Below are 21036 nucleotides of genomic sequence, written 5' to 3'. Positions count from 1 at the left end.
CTGGCCACACAGGTAGATTTGGGAAGATTAGTTGCCAGGCGACAAATCTCCTCTTCTTCCCGGTGACAAATCTCCCCGATCAGCCTTCCGCCGGCTAAAATGTAAATCGCCTGGGGGCAGGCACATGGAATGCTTTGTTTTCCAAAGTCGCCCAAAGTTTCCTTGTGAGGCAATTACGGGCAACTTCGGAAAACAAAGCAATCTGTGTGCCTGCCCCCAGGCAATTTACATCTTAGCCGGCGGAAATCAGATTGGGGAGATTAGTCGCCGCAAAGAAGAGGAGATTTGTCGCCTGGCACCTGGATCACTGAGCTGCCAGACAGAATCCCTTTATGTTTAAAGTTGTTCAGTCATCGGAAAACATGTTTTTTTCAAAACGCATCAGTTAATAGTGCTACTCCAGCAGAATTCTGCACTGAAATCCATTTCTCAAAAGAGCAAACAGATTTTTTTATATTCAATTTTGAAATCTGACTAGACATTTTGTCAATTTCCCAGCTGCCCCTGGTCATGTGACTTGTGCCTGCAGTTTAGGAGAGAAATGCTTTCTGGCTGGCTGCTGTTTTTCCTTTTCAATGTAACTGAATGTTTCTCAGTGAGACATGGGTTTTTACTATTGAGTGTTGTTCTTAGATCTACCAGGCAGCTGTTATCTTGTGTTAGGGAGCTGCTATCTGGTTACCTTCCCATTGTGCTTTTGTTTGGCTGCTGGGGGGGGGGGGGAGGGAGGGGGTGATATCACTCCAACTTGCAGTACAGCAGTAAAGAGTGATTGAAGTTTATCAGAGCACAAGTCACATGACTTGGGGCAGCTGGGAAATTGACAATATGTCTAGCCCCATGTCAGATTTCAAGATTGAATATAAAAAGATCTGTTTGCTCTTTTGAGAAATGGATTTCAGTGCAGAATTCTGCTGGAACAGCACTATTAACTGATTCATTTTTTTCCCATGACAGTATCCCTTTAAAATTTGGGAAAACTGTAAAAAAAAATAAAAGATGGAAGGCAACTGAAAAAAGTCTTTGTTTTTATGGTAAACAATCTGTCGACAACTGAACTAAAAAAAAGTGTTTGGAAGGTGAACAACCTATTTAAAAACTAGAAAGATGGTATGTATGCATTGCTTGATGTAGCGGGGGGCATACTGGGCATCTTTAAGTGTATGGTAACATGAAAAAAAATGGGCTTCTTATACATTTAAAGGGGAAATATTGCAAATAGCTAAATTGCAAATCTGAAAATCACTATTGGGCAGGTTTGAAAATCCCAATTGGGTGAGAACTTCATTGGAGCATTGATGCTTTCCTCTCCCAATGAGCCTACATAGGCCTCTGTCATGATCCAGTCATTGGCCCGGCATGTACTTAGCATGTAGATATACTAATCTGAAAAAGATTAGTGGATCTTAATGTGTATGGTCAGCTTTACATTTCAGTTCTCTCCACGGATGACACCGCATAATCCAGACTTCAGATATGGCTAATGGGATAATTATTCCTTCTTTTAAATCAAGTACATGGTACCGTTTCGTAATTGCAGAGAAAAAGGGAATCTCTTTTTTAAAAATGTGTATTACTTAATTACAGTGAACTCTGGGAGATGAACTTCCCATAATTTGGAGCTTTTGAAATAAAAGGTTTCTGGATAATGGATCCCATTCCATTTCAGTAATATGGAACAATAATCAAAAGTGGTTGTAATTGCAGGCCTATAAACATTAAGGGGGTTATTTACTAAACTTCAATTGCAAAAATCACAAAAAAATCGCGATTTTTTTTAATATAAAATCAGACTTTTAAAAAAAAAATCACGAATATGTAGAAATTTATTAAACTCCGAGGATGGAAAAGTCTGAATCAGAAAATCCGGCATCTCAGACCTGTCGAGGTTGCATATAAGTCAATGGGAGAAGTCCCCATGATTTTTTAAAGTGCGCTGGGTTTTGTGCAATACCCAGAAGTTTTTGGAGATTTCGGGCAAAAATCCGAAAAAATTTTTTTTTTTTTTTTCCGCAAAGCAAATTGTTGGGAAAATGTAATAATAAATAAGCGTAAAAAAATAGTGGATTTGATCGGAGTTTGTAGCGGAAAATATTGACATACATTCGGACTTCGATAAATAACTCCCTAAGCGATTACCCTCCTGTTGTTTTAATGGCTTTCTATAGAATAAACAAAAATGCAGTTTATAGTTGCATTATGGATTATTGTAAAAACATCTTGCTCTTGTGTTATCTAAAATAAGGACAATGTATTGTGAGTGACGTACTAGGACTGCAAGATTCTTTTCCTTCCAAGAATGGAAGGTTATACTATCAAGTCATACATGATCATATATGGAGAAAGGAACAGCTCACATACCTTCCCTAAAATATCATCATAGCCAGTGAATGCTATTAAAGGCTACTACTGGTGTGCTGAACAGGCAAAGTCTTTGTCGATAAAGACTAGGGATGCACCGAATCCACTATTTGGGATTCGGCCAAATCCCTGAACCCTTCATAAAAGATTCGGCCGAATAACGAACTGAATCTGAATCCTAATTTGCATATGCATATTAGGAAAGGGAAAAAGTGGGGGGGGGAATTTTACTTCCTTGTTTTGTGACATATGCAAATTCGGATTCAATTCAACAGGCACAAGGATTCGGCCGAATCCTGCTGAAAAAGGCAGAATACTGGCCAAATCCCGAACCGAATCCTGGATTCGGTGCATCCCTAATAAAGACCTAACTTACTAAAGGAACATAATTATATAGTGAATAAAGTACCCCCTTTTGTAAAATATAAGGATATTATAAGTTACCGAGGAGTTTCATAGCCGAAGGCTGAGTGTTTTTATACAGGTCATGGAACTCCGAGGTAACTTCTGATATCCTCATATTTTGCAACTGGGGGTACTTTATTATAATACACAAGTTTCAATGAGTCATGTGACAGAGATGACGTCAGAACTCACTGTTTATAAGGGTATATAATGTATATTGCTTTATCCAATATTCTGTTTTTTCCTACAGAAATGTTTGTGCATTTGGCATTTCCATGTCATTGCCCGCATCTTTTTTGCATTCTCGTTTTCCGAATTCACCCTAAGTTTCCTTGTGATGCAACTTCGGGCGACTTTGGAAAACAAAGAGCTCCAAGTGCCATCCCGCCAGCGATTTACATTTTAGCCTGCAGGGAGGCAGTTCGGGGAGATTAGTCGCCCCCCAAGAAGAGGAGATTTGTCGCCGGGCAACTAATCTCTCCCGAATCTGCCTGTGGGCCCTGACCCTTAGAGATCAGTTTCTGTTTCAAACCATAGATTTTCCAAGTCGAGGGCTTGAGAGATGTTGATCAATGAGCTCTAGGTGACTAGCAGTTTTTTCCTCCCGGTTTGAATGTTCATAGTTCATTTGAAGTGTGACATGTAGTGGTCGCATTGTTTATCTGTAACCTGTAAAGGGCATTTATGGTTCCCTAAATGCTTCCCCCACTGGAGCTGCATGTTGACACAACCAACTCTCTCTTATTGAAGGCTATGCACACAGGCAGAACACACTGGGGTTTTACAATTATGGATGATCTGGAACGCAGATGCTCTTGTTGTTTAAAATTGACTATATACATATAAAGTTGATATTTCTATGTTTATGTTTTTTTATAACTCCATGCTGAGCTGTCGTGAAGTGTAGTAAGGGAAATCTGTTGAATGATGTTTGTTTTAGTTCTGAGAACTGTATTAACAAATCAGCTTTTGTTTGGCTTTGTTTGTGTATACAGACTGTCCCCTTTATTTTGCTCTGAATGCTTTCCAAGACTAGTTTTGCTGTTTTTGCAAATTTCCAGTTATGAACATATTTTTCATCATAGCTTACTTTTGTGCCTGCTTTTCATTTCACCAGTCAATAAAGACCACTGAAAAAAGCCCCCCCCAATTTGTTTTTTTAACTCCAACGGTTGACCACTGCCATTGCTGTCCTATATTTAAAGGAGAAGGAAAGGTTAAAACTAAGTTAGCCTTATCAGAAAGGTCCACCTAAATATACCAGTAAACCCTCAAAGTAATGCTGTTCTGAGTCCTCTGTCAAAAGAAACCCCACATTTCTTTCCTTCTATTGTGTACTTATGGGCTTCTGTATCAGACTTCCTGCCTTCATCTTAAACCTCCTTGCCCCGGGCGTGAGCATGCTCAGTTTGCTCCTCTTCCTCCCCCCCTCCTTTCTCTGCTGTAATCTGAGCCCACAGCTATAAGTGAGCAGAGAGAAACTCAGGCAGGAAGTGACGTCACACCAAACTTATATGGCAGCTGCAATCCTAATAAAACATGTTTCTAGAGCTGTTTACTCATGTATGGTAAAACATTCTACAGAATAAATATAGCATTCTAGCTTGCACTATTGCAGCTAATCTATTGACAATAAAATGCCTCCATAGCTTTCCTTCTCCTTTAAGAAGGAATTTCATTCATAAATCACAACAGAACAAAGGGTTCTCTTGTGAACAAACAGACCCTTGAAACATGGTACAGATGTAATTTCTTATGTGCTCATGAACGTAAAACCTGCAAAATCTGCATCCATTCTCCCAAAGTTATAATCAGTGTTAAAGAGGTGTGTTTAAATGAAACTGTTTTCTGTGATTGTGACACTCTATAAATTAAGCAGAACATTTTGTTTTTGCACTGCCTAACCTGAATAATGTGCAGTTGTGTTCTGGGGAGGTTACAATGCATCTCATCTAATATTTGTATTAATTAATGTATGCAAAGACGTGCATTTTCCGCTCCCTAATTGACCTGTTACCTGAGAGCAAGGTAATTTAAGTGACTTAGTTCAGCATTCATCAGATCTTCTGAAAATATCTTCTCATTATTGAGCCATGCAGTCTCTAGGATGTGTTAAGGAGTATTACCAGGGAATTCAAAATGACACACTTTTTTTTTTTTTGTGTTAAGTTCTCTCAGGCCAGACACATCACAGCTCCTTGAAAAGATCTGTATCCCTTACTCCACCCATGAATGTGCCAAACCAGCCTTTAGGACATGGATGGATGTCTCATGAGGATTTACGAGCCAGAGGATCTCAGGGCATCCCCTCCGATCATGCCCCCCTGTCACCACAAAGCAGCGTAGCTTCTTCAGGAAGCGGTGGGAGCGAGCACTTAGAAGAACAGTCGACTGCTTGCAACACATTCCAAGACGAAGGTAGTGGTATGAAAGGTGAGTGCAACTTTGAACATAAAGGAAACAATGGGACCCATTATAAGTTAATGTTGTTCAGTTATTCCCATAAAGCCCAGGTTTATATCAATGTATGTAAATAGATATAAGGTCACAGTCTTGATATGCTACTCACTCACTGACTCATGGCCCAATATACGGCCATATCATGTTATCTTAAACTCTGTAAATAGTTACATAATTAAATTGGGTTGAAAAAAGACAAAGTTTATCAAGTTCAACCCCTCCAAATGAAAACCCAGCATCCATACACACACACCTCCCTACTTTCACATAAATTATATATACCCATACCTATACTAACTATAGAGTTTAGTATCACAATAGCCTTTGATATTATGTCTGTCCAAAAAATCATCCAAGCCCCTCTTATAGTCATTAACTGAATCAGCATCACAACATCACCCGGCAGTGCATTCCACAACCTCACTGTCCTGACTGTGAAGAACCCCCTACGTTGCTTCAAATGAAAGTTCTTTTCTTCTAGTCTAAAGGGGTGGCCTCTGGTACGGTGATCCTCTTTATGGGTAAAAAGGTCCCCTGCTATTTGTCTATAATGTCCTCTAATGTACTTGTAAAGTGTAATCATGTCCCCCCTCAAGCACCTTTTTTCCAGAGAAAACAACCCCACCCTGACAGTCTACCCTGATAATTTAAGTCTTCCACCCCTCTAACCAGTTTAGTTGCACTTTTACAATTTATATCCCTTTTAAGGACTGGAGTCCAAAACTGAACTGCATACTCCAGATGAGGCCTCACCAGGGACCTATAAAGAGGCATAATTATGTTTTCATCCCTTGAGTTAATGCCCTTTTTTATGCAAGACAGAACTTTATTTGATTTAGTAGCCACAGAATGACACTGCCCAGAATTAGACAATGTATTATCTACAAAAACCCCAAGATCCTTCTCATTTGTTCTTGATAGAGTCAATACCGGTTGTTTTCAAGCTTTGAGTTTCAAGGTTGCAGTAAGGGGTAACATGTATCGGCAAAAATGATGCCAGTACTTTTAAATTCAAATTTATTGTTTTGATTAACAAATACAAAATACATTTTTAAAGAATCGCCATTCTTCTATACAATTTGAAGACCATGCTTTGTTTTAGTTTTTATGAGTAAAGGGGACTGAAGGAGCAGAACTGTTTAACCCACCATAAACATTAGCCTTTCTATCTTGCCACCACCATGAAATACCTCAGCATTTCTGAACTACCCACTTAACCCAATATATATTTCCACCAAACAAAATAAATCACCATGTACATTTCTCTCCCACCCAAGCATGTACAGCAGATACACCAGCCTCTATATTTCTACCCGCTACCACTATACCACTAGTACAGCAATCCCCAACCAGTGGCTTGTGAGCAACATGCTTCTCACCAACCCCTTGGATGTTGCTCCCAATGTCCTCAAAACAGGTGCTTATTTTTTTTAAATTATTTTTGAAGTTTTGGTTGCATAAAAACCAGGTGTACTGCCAAACAGAGCCTCCCATATGTCCCATTTTTTAGTAGAACAGTCCCAATTTTAACAGCTCAGCCCGCACTGTCCCTGATCGTTACTCATATGTCCTGAGTTTCTCTTTGAACTCCTGCACTGATGCCATAAAAAGATACAAAGTTTTTAAACAAGAGTATTTTTGGCAGAGATCCTAGAATACTCAGCACTTGCACTTAGATACATTTGTAACTATTTAAGATAAGCCAGTCTCTTGGGAGAAATGAGACTTGCAGCTTAAAGGGGAATTTCACCTTCATTAGCAAAACACATAAAACATGACCCTAAAGCCCCCCAGGAATGTGTCCAGGCTTTCCATAACCTGCCAAATTTTTTAAAATCGACATGGTACTTAGGCCACAAAATGGGTATGGTCAATACATTGTCCCTCTTTTTGTGTATCAAATGTTGGGAGGTATGACATCCAACCAACGAATAGAGGGGTAAGTGACGGAGTGGAAAGTGACCGAGGGGAGGAAGACAGGAGGGAAGGGAGAGCAATGGAGTAGGGAGCCACTCACAATATACAGTACACATAGAATAGAAATGTTACAATATAAGGCTGATTAGTAATTAATACAGATAATTACTACATGGCAGCACAGAAACCAGTGCAATTAGCATCAGAATTTAATAATCAGCCCTGTAGCATCAGTTTATATTAAAGACAAACCTAATTTTCTGCTGGATAATTAGTGACAAGCCCTAAGCTTAGCTTCTCAACAGCTGCTCAGAGCCCACTGAGCATGTGAGTGTCACAGACACTTTCCAAGATGGTGACCCCCTGTGACAAGTTTGAAGTCCTGGATCATTGCTGCTATTGACAAGCTGAAACTTTAGGCTGGTGCAATAAGTTCAGTATATAAAATATGGCATTTTTAGCCGCATACATTTTTAGGCTTTAGTTCTCCATACAATTAGGGGCACATTTACTTAGTTTGAGTGAAGGAATAGAACAAAAAAAGTTTGAATTTCGAATGATTTTTTTGGCTACGTCGACCATCGAATTGGCTACTTCGACCTTCGAATCGAAGAATTCGAACGAAAAATCATTCGACCATTCGATAGTCGAAGTACTGTCTCTTTAAAAAAAACTTTGACCCCCTACTTCGGCAAGTAAAACCTACCGAGGTGCAATGTTATGGGGAAGGTCCCCATAGACTTTCTAACAATTTTATGGTCGAAGAAAAATTGTTTGATCGATGGATTTAAATCCTTCGAATCGTTCGTTTCGAAGGATTTAATCTTTCGATGGAACGATTTTTAGTTCGATCGAATGAATTGCAGTAAATCCTTCGACTTTGATATTCGAAGTCGAAGGATTTAACTTCGACAGTTGAATATCGAGGGTTAATTAACCCTTGATATTCGACCCTAAGTAAATGTGCCCCTTAATGTTAAGGAATGGTGATTGTTATGGTGTTGCGTTTGTCATTTCAGATGTTCCTGCCTGGCTTAAAAGTCTTCGTCTACACAAGTATGCAGCACTCTTCTCCCATATCACCTATGATGAAATGATGTCGTTGAATGAATGTCACCTGGAGGCACAAGTGCGTCTTTTCTGTTTTGCTTTGTTGCCCTGTATTTGAATCATTGAGGATAAAAGTATGCATATGCTTGTGCAATCGAATATTCTAGAGGAATTAGAAATTGCTTTGAATCTTAAAACTGGGCTGTGACACATGATTGCCACGAAGCCTGGGGGTAATACCTTCTATTTATCTTGTGTCAAGTTAGTAAGCCTAGTTTGAAAGTTCTGTGGGACTCTGCTCCTGCATGGATAAGTAGTAACTTTGCTGTAGTAAAAACCAAGTTATATTCCAGTGCATCATAATATACAGGTCAATACAGTATCATCGTTATATTAATTATGTATATCATATGCAGGTATGTTTTGGCTTAAAGGGGTTGTTCACCTTTAAATTAACTTTTAGTACGATGCAGAGAGTGAATTTCTGAGATAATTTGCAATTGGCTTTAATTTTTTTTATTATGTGGGGTTTTCGAGTTATTTGGCTCTTTATTCAGCAGCTGCAATTTCAGCAATCTGGTTGCTAGGGTCCAAATTAGCCTATCAACCATGGATTGATTTGAATAAGATACTGGAATATGAATAGGAGAGGCCTGAATAGAAAGATGATTAATAAAAAGTAACAATAACAACACATCTGTAGCCTTACAGAGCATTTTGTTTTTTTAGATGGGGCCATTGACCCCCATTTGAAAGCTGGAAAGAGTCAGAAGAAGAAGGCAAATAATTCAAAAACTATTAAGATAAACAATGAAGACCAATTGAAAAGTTGCTTAGTATTAGCAACTCTAGAACATACTAAAATTTAACATAAAGATCAACCACCCCTTTAATGTAGTGGACATTTACATTTCTGATTGCGGCAGAATATCTGACAGCTGGACCTATAGCTATCTAAGCAAGACTTGAATTTATATGCTAGAACTAAACTGGAACTTCCAAGACTTTTTTATTTTTAAACACACCTTGTCTAACCTAGTATTTAATGAGGAGACAATGCCATTTTATTTCTTATATGATATATTGCTAATATGTTACCTTACAATTTTACCTCTTAGGATCTCTCTCTCTCTCTCTCTCTCTCTCTCTCTCCCTCCCCCCCCCCTTGTGGGTTATATTTATCAAAGAGTGAAGTTAGAGATCGCCACAGTCCTCTAGAGTGAAATTCTGCCACTCTCCGTTCATTTCTATGGGATTTTAAAAGAGTATTTATCAACGGGTGAAAGTTCATCCTTTGATAAATATGCCTTTTAAGAAATGAAGGGAGAGTGGCGGAATTTCACTCTAGAGGACTGTGGCGATCTCTAACTTAAATCTTTGATAAATATTAAAAATTCTGTTTGCTCTTTTGAGAAATGGATTTCAGTGCAGAATTCTGCTGGAGCAGCACTATTAACTGATTCATTTTGAAAAAACCCATGACAGTATCCCTTTAATAAGCAAATTGGAGGATCGCCCATAAATCATCTCATTATAGGACCAGTAACATCAATTTTTTTTAAAAAAACAATTGGTTTGTATAGATCGAAAAAAAAAAACCCCAACACAAATTAAACTTTAACATTAAGAAATAACTTACCGAATCTCTGCTAACGCTCCTCATCAGAAACCGATCTGGCGATCCATTGTACGCTGCTCGATTTATCCTCCCTGGTAGCCCCATCATAGCAGGTATTTCTGGGCTGACTGGGTGAACTTATTACCTACACTACACTGCCTTATGTACAAGATGCAGTCTATGAAAAATAATAGATTACCATGGAAAAGGTGCTGTGGTATAAGGGATAACATTATTTTGTGTCTCTTAGACCTAGCATAAAATATTTTCTGGTTCGTTAGAAATAAAAATCAGATTTTTTTTTGTGCTCTAAACAAGAAAATTTTACTAATTTCACTTTTTCAGCTTCCTGTTCTGCCAACTTGCTATTTGCAGAAGAGAAGCTGACAAAACGAATTAGCAGTCCACAAATAATCCTTCTATATAAAGATGTGGCAGCATGTGTATAAAGAATTAATGATTAAATTCCATTGCTTTTTTTTTAATTGTTTTGTGTATTCTTATATTGCATTAGTCTGCTTAAATCTAACACAAATGCTTGCCCTCATACATAATGGCCAGCTTTGACAGATAATGTACAGAAACATGTCATGTTTTAATGTTGTTTTACAGAATGTCACCAAAGGTGCAAGGCACAAAATAGTCATCAGTATACAGAAGCTGAAAGAGAGACATAATCTATTAAAAACTTTAGAACGGGTAAGTTGTCCAAATTTCCACTTGCATTCAGTAACTGCAGCATCATATATTCATTTGAGATTGCATTTCTTTTTTTTGTTGCAATTATTCTATTGTTTTTTTTCACAGTTTTTTATTTTTTCCCATTTATTTTTGGGTTTTAAAAATCTTAGTAAAGGCAGAGGCATATCGGGTTACTAAAAAGTCCTCCTAGTGGTGTAAAAACAAATGTGTCTATAACACTTGTTGGAGACCTTGTGAAGGGGACACATGCTCTAGCACTGAAAAATAAGCTTTTCAAATTTTTCTTTATGCAACAGGACGTACTAGAAGGAGGCAATTTACGTGTTCCTCTGCAGGAGTTGCATCAGATAATCCTTACCCCAATTAAAGCCTGCTTTCCACAAAACTCCAATACAGAGGAACATGATCAGGAGGCAGATTCTCAGCCACCTCTACTGGCTTCTAAAAACCAAGCAACTGAAAGTAAGGACTCTGCTTCAGGAGGAATCCAGCAGCATCATATTGGCAATTGTGAGAGTGAAAGTGGAGGTGTTCCCTTACCTGAAAGTGATCTTCCAGGCCAGTTTACGAGAGTTATGGGTAAAGGTCAGTAATTGGCTTGTTCTTAAAGTGATTCTTCCATGATTTTTCTGATGTACTGTTCACTTCATAATGGAACTGCTTTCGACAGGTTGTTTCTCCTACTCAATGTAACTGAATGTGTCGCAGTGGGACCTGGATTTTACGATTAAGTGCTGTTCTTAGATCTACCAGGGAGCTGTTATCTTGTGTTAGGGAGCTGTTAGCTGGTTAACTTCCCATTGTTCTGTTGTTATGCTGCTGGGGGCGGGGAGGCGGGTGGGCTGTGAGTTCGGGGCATGATATCACTGGTACAGCAGTAAAGAGTGACTGAAGTTTATCAGAGCACATGGGAAACTGACTATATGTCTAGCCCCATGTCAGAATTCAAAAATTAAAAAAAATCTGTCCATGTCCGTATCCCTTTACTCTTCCGCAAATGTCACCAAACACTGGTAACCTGTCAACGTGACTCAATGGGGGGAATTCACAAAAGTGTCGGTAAAAAAAGTAACCCAGGAGTGGCAGTCGACAAATTTGTAAAATGTTTCATCGTACAAATGACATTTACCAAGACTTTGTAAAAGACAATTTGACTGACATTTTCATTTTGGAGAGCCTAAAGTGTCTAAAAAATTGTCGGTAAAAAAATGAGTTTACGAGTAATTCAAAAAAATGTCGGGAAAAGTGGCGCCGAAAAAACCACGCCCATTTTTTTTACGACACTAATTCAAAAGTGTCGTACATGTCGGAAAATTGGCGGAGAAATGCTCTGTGAATTTGTCGGCTGTTGCTACGACACTTTCTACGACATTTTAAAGACATTTTTTCGTTCCCGACACTTTTGTGAATTCCCCCTTATAAGTTGATGAACTCCACTGGGAACAAAGCTTTGTTTTAAAAGATATTATACATACAAACTGGTACAGACGGGCCTATAATCAGTATATTGCTATATCAGAACATGTAAGTTAAAGTTTTATTGGAAAACAGTCTACCTCCTGTGTTGGTCAGCATTACCTCAGTTTTTATTTCCTACTGCTCATGCCTGACGGCCCCTGTGTTTTGACTACAAATTCTACCTGGAGAGGATGGGGGACCAGTGCTGAATAAACATTTTTTTTCCGTCCAGGCTTATTTTTACAGTTAAAAAAAGAATCAATGTACATTTTAAACTATCCTACAGAGTGCGTGATTAGATCAACATCATTTCACTGTACATAGTAGTGCTTCAGTAGACTGATTATTTTCTGTAAAGCACTATGCAGTGTTTTTAGCGACACATTTTTTTCATAATAACATGTAATTTGTAAAAAATTGGGCTTAAAGGGATACTGTCATGGGAAAAACATTTTTTTCAAAATGAATCCGTTAATAGTGCTGCTCCAGCAGAATTCTGCACTGAAATCCATTTCTCAAAAGAGTAAACAGATTTTTTTATATTCAATTTTGAAATCTGACATGGGGCTAGACATATTGTCAATTTCCCAGCTGCCCCAAGTCATGTGACTTGTGCTCTGATAAACTTCAATCACTCTTTACTACTGTAGTGCAAGTTGGAGTGATATCACCCCCTCCCTTCCCCCCCCCCCAGCAGCCAAACAAAAGAACAATGGAAAGGTAACCAGATAACAGCTCCCTAACACAAGATAACAGCTGCCTGGTAGATCTAAGAACAACACTCAATAGTAAAAACCCATGTCTCACTGAGACACATTCAGTTACATTGAGAAGGAAAAACAGCAGCCTGCCAGAAAGCATTTCTCTCCTGAAGTGCAGGCACAAGTCACATGACCAGGGGCTGCTGGGTAATTGACAAAATGTCTAGCCCAATGTCAGATTTCAAAATTGAATATAAAAAAAATCTGTTTGCACTTTTGAGAAATGTATTTCAGTGCAGAATTCTGCTGGAGCAGCACTATTAACTGATGTGTTTTGAAAAAAAAATGTTTTTCCCATGACAGTATCCCTTTAAATATTTGTGATCGCACCATTGTGTAATATAGCATTATTTGCTGAGAGGGTACTTAGGTGTGGCTTTTTGTATGTTTTTATGTTTATTTTTTTTTAGACATATGTTAGGAAAAAAATTGTTTTCAGAATACAAAAGGTGGGTGAAAAATCACACATACAGGAGTTTACAATATCAACATTGTATTTAAAGGAGAAGGAAAGTCTGAAACCCTAGGCTGGTTCTCCCATCAGCAGAAAACTGCACGGGCCTGGGGTTATACCAGTGAGCACCACGGAGCGATCTTCTTCGTGCTTCCTCTTTCTTCGCGCAGTTACGCATGCGTAGTAGAGCGAAAACCCGAACTTTAATTAAAAAATCGGCTATTTCGCTCTTCTGCACATGAGTTTGCTTGGGGAAATTTGAAGAAAGAAGACGCCGAAAGATGAGGCTCGGGGTTACAGATAAGTCAATACAATCACTTGGGGTGCCTAACATTTGGCACCCCCAAGTGCAGGATGACTTTCCTTCTCCTTTAAAGTCTGTTAATCACCTTTAGCTATGGGCAGGTATTTTATTTTTTAGGCATAAACATGCTTTAATTTTGTTTATTGTATTTTTTTTGTCAGTCTGTACACAGCTTTTGGTTTCCAGACCCGATGAAGAAAATATCAGTTCTTACTTGCAGTTAATCGACAAATGCCTCACCCATGATGTAAGTTGCAGAAGATATATCAATTTTATTTCTTAAATGTTTACCAACCAAAGGAAGCCCTTCTGATTAACTAAACCCCTATAAAGTGCTCCTTCTGGTATAAATCAAATTTTATATACAATTCCAGCCCCAGAATGCCTCATGCAAACAGTGCAGATTGCCCAGATATCATTATGGCATATCAATCATTTTTTTCCAGCTGCCCAAAACCTCCCCTGCCATTGACTTTCAAGGCAACCACCAATTATGAGAACATGCGTCGGTACTGTAATGTACTCATAATTGGTGGTTGCCTTGCAAGTCAGTGGCAGGGGAGGTTTTGGGCAGCTGGAAAAAAATGATGGATGTGCCATAATGATATCTGGGCAATTTTCTTTGTTTGCATGAGGCATTCTGGGGCTGGAATTGTATATAAAATTTGATTTTATATTTATGCACACTTGAGCAACATGTGACTTTAGACAAAGGCTATGGGGTCATCATTACTATATAATAATTTTGGCTGGTTTTATAAAAATTGTACTGTAACTGTAATGTTCCTCTCCCTGATGTGTTTTAGTCCGGCAGCTCAGTAATCCAGCGGCAGCCTCTGAGCTGTTACAATTTGCTACATTAGTTGATACATTTCTCAGCAGCATCTGTGCAATGTTGGGAACTACTGTATCAATTGGAACAGCTGCCTGAATGAAACTCAGATTCTGTTCAACAAGGACAAAGATGTATCGACTAAATAAGAAATTAGAGCAGTTTACCGAGTTGGTGGGACCGGGAGGGGGAGCGAGTTGGTGGGACCGGGAAGGGGAGGGGCCTCCCCCAAAAAACTGCTCTAGTGAGACAAAACAGAGTGAACTTTAAACTTTATTATTACAAAAACAATCCTAAATGATGATTTTAATTTTACAAACCCACAATAGTTTATAGTGCATTCCTTCTTTTCAAGTTGCATTTCTATTTTTTTTTTTTTTTTTTTTTACTGTTAGTACTGTAGTCTATGCCTATCCAATGTTTTTATTTATATGTAAGTGATTTGTTGTCTATTGAAATGAGCTATATGCCATTATGGTTAGTTTATTAAAGGGGCATAATAAAGCTATATACACTATTTTTAAAGGAGAAGGAAAGTTGCTTAGCACTTGGGGCTGCCAAATGTTGGGCAGCTCCAAGTGAATATATTGACTTACCTGAAACCCAGTGCCAGTGCTCCTATCAGCAGAAAACTGCACCGGCCCGGGGTTATTCTAGTGAGCACCACAGAGCAATACTTTTCCAGCTTCACATGCACAGCCTCGCAAAGAAATAAGAGGCCGCAAGAGGCGGTGGCCGCAAGAGGATCGCTCTGTGGTGCTCACTGGTATAACCCCGGGCCGGTGTAGTTTTCTGCTGATAGGAGCACCAGCTTGGGGTTTCAGGTAAGTAAATACATTCACTTGGGAGTGCCTAACTTTTGGCACCCCCAAGTGCTAAACGACTTTCCTTCTCCTTTAACGCTAGCGCTTCCTTCACCTGTGTGTTGTGACTGTTTTGGTTTACAGATAAAAAGTAAATTAGCAGAGTTTTTACCTGTGCACTTATAAACTAAATATCTACCTTGCAAAAACAAGAAGAGCAGTATTTTCTGCACAAGCCTTATTTTTTTAATCCCCTCCCCTTAGGTGAAATTGCAAATTAGAGGGTGTATTTTCCTTTTGCCTGGCCTGGTTATTCAGCAATAAGGGTTGAAAGTCATTCTGCTGAAAAACATGGCCGAGAATTAGCCCCTACGTTGTAACCTGCCCCTTACATTGCCTGTCCCTGAGAAAGTGTTGCCACAGATTCTGCAATAAGTTCCATTTATACTTATTTGTTACCACCCGGGAGTGTGGCCATCCACAGAGAGTACCTACGCTTTATAACCTATTTATAATTGGTCTGATTCTTGGCCTGTGATTTTCAGCTTTGCCCTAAATCATTAGGGTAGTTTCATGGCACAAAAGCAGTATGACTGCTTGACGAAGGCTGGAGCCCCCTATGTAATATGTACTACAATTGTATCTTTTATACAAAATAGCAAGCACTAGAGGCAGATCATTGTAAGATGAGCAGAGGTGCCTATAAACAGATGACTGATTCATTTTCTGCTGCATTCCTCCTGTAATGGGTGCAATACCAATATCACGAAATTATGTATTTGCTCAGGCATTTACGGAGACACAGAAGAAGAGATTGTTGTCATGGAAACAACAAGTGCAGAAGCTCTTTAGGTCTTTTCCTCGGAAGTCCCTTTTGGATGTCGCTGGATACCGGCAGCAGAGAAAGTAGGTTGTGGTCAGATCTCCCCGAGTGCTTTTTACCTTAGTGACTGCATCTTATCCGATTCTTGGGAAACCCAGTTCTATTTCTACCCTTTTTTTTCCCTGTTAGTTTAATTCTGATAAATTCCAGTGCATGAGTCATTTTGGCCTGGGGTTCCTTAAAAAATATTTAAGAAAACATTGTGTCATGCTTTGATTAAATATTACACAAACCGATCCTTTGAAAGGATGCAGTATTCCAGCCCCCCCCCCCCCCACTGAGACTTTAGTATAGCGAAACATTTTAGCAGACGAGTTTTTGATTGCTGGCTTTTTTCTTGTCAGCTGTTTAGTAGAAATAAAGAACATTACCAACTAAGACTGTTCTCACAAAACAGTCACTCTAAAGTAGGGATGCACCGAATCCACTATTTTGGATTCGGCCGAATCCATTGCAAAAGATTCGGTGGAATCCGAATCTTAATTTGCATATGCAAATTGTATATGCATATGCAAATTAGGGTGGAAAGGGGTCACACATTTTTTACTTCCTTGTTTTGTGACAAAAAGTCATGCAATTTCCCTCCTCGCCCCTAATTTGCATATGCAAATTATGATTCGGTTCGGCCAGATAGAAGGATTCGGCCGAATTCGAATCCTGCTGAAAATGGGCGAATCCCGAACCGAATCCTGGATTCGGTGCATCCCTACTCTAAAGTAAGCTGATGTTTCTATATGCCCATGGCCTAGTCTTTAGCTCCAGTAGATCTCTTTAATAAAAATAAAGAAGAGCTTGAAAACAACTCATTTTGGCTACTTAAAGGGATTCTATCAAGATTTTCATGTTTTACTTTCTATTTCTAATTTACACTGTTAACATTGTCAGGCCCGGAATTCCTACACGGGCGCCCGCCCAGAGCACTGGAGAGTAGTGCGTTCCCAATACTCCTCAGAATGTGGCTGGGCAGCATGCCGCCCCTAAAATGTTGCCGCCTTAGGCCCGGGACTTTGTGTCCTTGCCACAAATCCAGGCCTGTACATTGCAAATAATTCACTCTACCATTTAAAATTTTATTCTTGAACCAAAAATTTCTAGTATTGGTGGGAGGGCAACCGTCTCAGTGCATTGTGCCTGATTCTGAGCTTTGAAAAGGAGCCGGCACTTGATTGAACTGCTCTGAGACAGATATTGTTTCTTCCCTCCCCATTGTATTTGCCACGACCCAAGTTCTGCTACCTAGCCCTACCTAGTGGTAGACAAGAGAATGGCACCCAAGCAGAAAAAAGCAAACTTTTTCTGGACATTCTCATGTCATGTCAATGCAGACAAATACTTCAGCAGAATTATCTGTTTTGTTGATAGGTTGCTGCTGGGGAAGGAAGGGAGGGGGTGATATCACTCCAACATGCAGTGTAGCAGTAGTGACTGAAGCTTATCAGAGCACAAGTCACATGACTGGGGGCACCTGGGAAACTGACAATATCTCTAGCCCCAAATATCAACATTAAATATAAAAAAATCTGTTAGCTCTTTTAAAAAACAGATTTCAGTGCCGAATTCTGCTGGAGCAGCACTATTAACTGATGCATTTTGGAAAAAAACATGTTTTCCTATGAAAGTATCCCTTTAAAGAGCAAGAATAATTCTTAGAAACTATATGTACACTGATACTGACACATAGCAGGTGCTGTAGTGCACAAAAAAACTGGCAGTAAAAAATTGAACTTTGATAAATCAGCTCTTTCATGTCATTGGATGTTACCTGGTCCTTAATATTGCATATAGGGCCCTTTAGTCCTGGAAGGTTGCTGCTGGGAGGGAGGGATTTATTCCATAAAGTGTTGCCACAAATGTTGTTAACCGTATTTGTAGCCATCCAGGAGGGTAGAAGAACAGATTTACATTAGTTATTCAGTTGAAAACACATTCTGGGAAAGCTGCATACTCAGTTTGTTGTTGTAATAGTGTTTATTAAACATTAGTAAAAGGTTTTTGTTAGCAATAGAAGTTTGCCATTTGTACTTTAAGTTTCTGAGCCGCTATAATTAACAGGACTAGTGTTGATGTGCTCATTGGCAGCCGAGGCTTTGGACAGTCCAACTCCTTACCAACAGCTGGATCTGTAGGTTCAGGAATAGCAAGAAGAAATCCCAGGCAATTCCAGATCCCTTCTCGAAATCTCCCTAGCACTCGGCTAAGCCTGCTTGGCGCAAGCAGTCTTCTAGGAGCAACACAGAGGGCTTCTGCCAGCAATCCTGCCATGTTAAAGCAAGGACGACAGGTTGGTTACAATCACTGTAATTATTTCAGCTTGCATTTCAAATTGCTGACAATATTTGTGTGTTCATTTTAATATATATTTCATTTAAAGGCAAAAAAATCAATGTCTGCAAACGTATGCATTGAAAAATAAAAGAGCAGATCCAGCCTGCCATCCTCATGGTTATCTCCATTTGGTAGTTATATATTGTTAGGAACTCTCTGAATTAGCATGGGATTCATTGCCTTTGTCCTTCAAGCTGTGTGTGGTTATTTTATATTGTGGAAAACATATTGGAGTTCCATGACCTGTATAAAAACACTCGGCCTTAGACCTCGTGTTTTTATATAGTCATGAAGCTCCTCTGTAACTTATAAAATCCTTATATTTTACAAGAGGGGGTACTTTATTTGGTATAATACACACGTTTCAGTGAGTCATGTGACAGAAATGACATCACTACTTGCCGTTTATAACTGATGACATTAGTAGTCACTGTTTATATAGTGAATAAAGTACCCCCTTTTGTAAAATATAGGGATATTATAAGTTACCGTGGAGTTTCATGACCATATAAAAGCACATGGCCGAGTGTTTTTATACAGGTCATGGAACTCCGAGGTAACTTCTAATATCCTCATATTTTACAACTGGGGGTACTTTATTTATTATAATACACAAATTTCAATGAGTCATGTGACAGAAATGACATCAGAACTCACCGTTTATAACTGATGACATCAGAACTCACCGTTTATAAGGATATAATTTATAAGATATTCATGGCTTTTGTGTATTAAAAGGATATAAAACTATATTACACACAGCAGCTTATTTAGCACTTTCAGATGGTAATACTTGGATTAATGTTATTTAGCCTACTGCGGTTTGTGAAGACATATGAGTCATAGCATTATCAATTACTACTACTCTTCAAGCTTTCAGGGTTTTTTATCTTTCTGTTCCTTTAAAGGAACAATAACACCAAAAAGTGTTTTAAAGTAATGAAAATGTAATGTTTTGTTGCGTTGCACTGGCGCAACTGGTGTTTCTGCTTCAGAAACTCTACAATAGTTTATATATCTGTTTATCTGTTATCTACTGTGTATCCTGTGCTTGAATGGCTGCCCCCATGGCTATATATCAGCTTGTTTATATAAACTATAGTAGTACTTATCGGTTATCTACTGTGTATTCTGTGCTTGAATGGCTGCTCCATGGCTACACAGCAGCTTGTTTATATAAACTATAGTAGTACTTATCTATTATCTACTGTGTATCCTGTGCTTGAATGGCTGCCCCCATGGCTACACAGCAGCTTGTTTATATAAACTATAGTAGTACTTATCTATTATCTACTGTGTATCCTGTGCTTGAATGGCTGCCCCCATGGCTACACAGCAGCTTGTTTACGGAAAGATCCGTTATCCCGAAGGCCCCAGGTCCTGAGCATTCTGGATAACAGGCCCCATACCTGTACCATTTTTTGCCAGTGCAGGACAATAGTGTGCAATATTTAAATGAAAATAAATCACTTTCTGTGTTTCTGGTCTTTTGCACTTTTGATAGAGGAATTCACAAAATAAGTGTAAATAACTTTACATAGAGACAAAGGCACTGATTGATGTGCAGTTCTTTTGTCACTTGTATGATGGTTATGCCGTAGGGTGGCGATTTAAAAGCCTGTAGTGAAGAGAAATGTCTGTGGAATGTGGAGTTTGTATAGTCTGTTGTAGACTGTCTGTACTAGCTTACATTCCTTTTACCAAACTGTAACAATACTGTGCATTAATTCCTTGCCAAAACATCCTTTTTTTAATTCCAAAACTCAGGGAGACCATTTCCTTTAGGGCAAAGACACACACTGCTATTTCCGGAGATAAGTCGCCCATCGACAAATCACTTCTTCTTCGGACGACTAAACTCCCGTACTGCCTTCTCGCCGGCTAGAATGTAAATCACAGGCGGGATGGCACTTGGAACGCTTCACGAGGAAACTTGGGCGACTTTGGAAAGCCGAAGCGATCCGTGTGCCATCCCGCCACCGATTTACAGTCTAGCCAGCTGGAAGGCAGTTCGAAAAAGAATCGAATTGTCCCTGGGCGACTAACCTTCCAAAATAGCAGCGTGTGTCTCTGCCCTAAAACACCAGAAGATAAGATTTTTTTCAGGATTATTATCCATCAAACTGCCACGGCAGAACTAGGCTCAGACACCAGCTGATTTCTAAAGGATTTATCACATGATTAGGAGCTGACTGGCAGTACCACCGAACAGTGAATTATGCCCTTTGTCTCCGAGCTGAGTCCCTTCTCTCCCTTCATCCCTGAACAGTAGCTGAAAGCTTTGGCGTTTGAGAGGCAATATAACACCGGATTTGCTGTACGTCAAAAATGTATCCGATTATGCTAGCCCATATTTCCTGCAGTGTAAAATAAGCTACACACGTGCGAGGGTTAAACGATGACGTGCATTACCCTAAATTACCGCAAATCTTCCTCCTCCTCATACGACAGCTCTCCATTCTTATTTTCTATATTACCTAACTCAGTTTTATTTTTTTCCACAAGCCTGGATCCTTTTAGAGAGGATAAAAAAAACGTAGTAGTGAGAACAGACTGCAGGCATTTCCTGTTTTCCCTCATCTCTGTGGAGAGGTACTGAAAAGGGATGTGGAAAGTTAGACGTGAAAAAAGGAACAAGCCAGGTGCATTTAAGCTTGGAAAATTCTACACTCGTTGCACTCACCGGGCCCCGTAAAACAATAT

General features: G+C 39.2%; 1 protein-coding gene across 1 annotated transcript in view; it reads left to right on the top strand.

Moving 5' to 3' along the window:
• The window catches only part of samd4a.S (sterile alpha motif domain containing 4A S homeolog), a gene marked incomplete at its 5' end in the record, with an annotated part of 75956 nt that overhangs the window by 43257 nt on the left and 11663 nt on the right, over positions 1 to 21036 (top strand). The window contains 7 exon segments of the mRNA NM_001096514.1: positions 4936 to 5199; positions 8163 to 8272; positions 10424 to 10510; positions 10810 to 11098; positions 13652 to 13737; positions 15913 to 16031; positions 18061 to 18289. Coding sequence (NP_001089983.1) covers positions 4936 to 5199; positions 8163 to 8272; positions 10424 to 10510; positions 10810 to 11098; positions 13652 to 13737; positions 15913 to 16031; positions 18061 to 18289 — 1184 coding nt within the window.

This window comes from Xenopus laevis, chromosome 8S (assembly GCF_017654675.1).
Source record: "Xenopus laevis strain J_2021 chromosome 8S, Xenopus_laevis_v10.1, whole genome shotgun sequence".
In the NCBI taxonomy this organism is placed as follows: Eukaryota; Metazoa; Chordata; class Amphibia; order Anura; family Pipidae; genus Xenopus; species Xenopus laevis.
The sequence above is the reverse complement of the archived record's forward strand: the minus strand, read 5'-3'. Positions and strand labels throughout refer to the sequence as shown.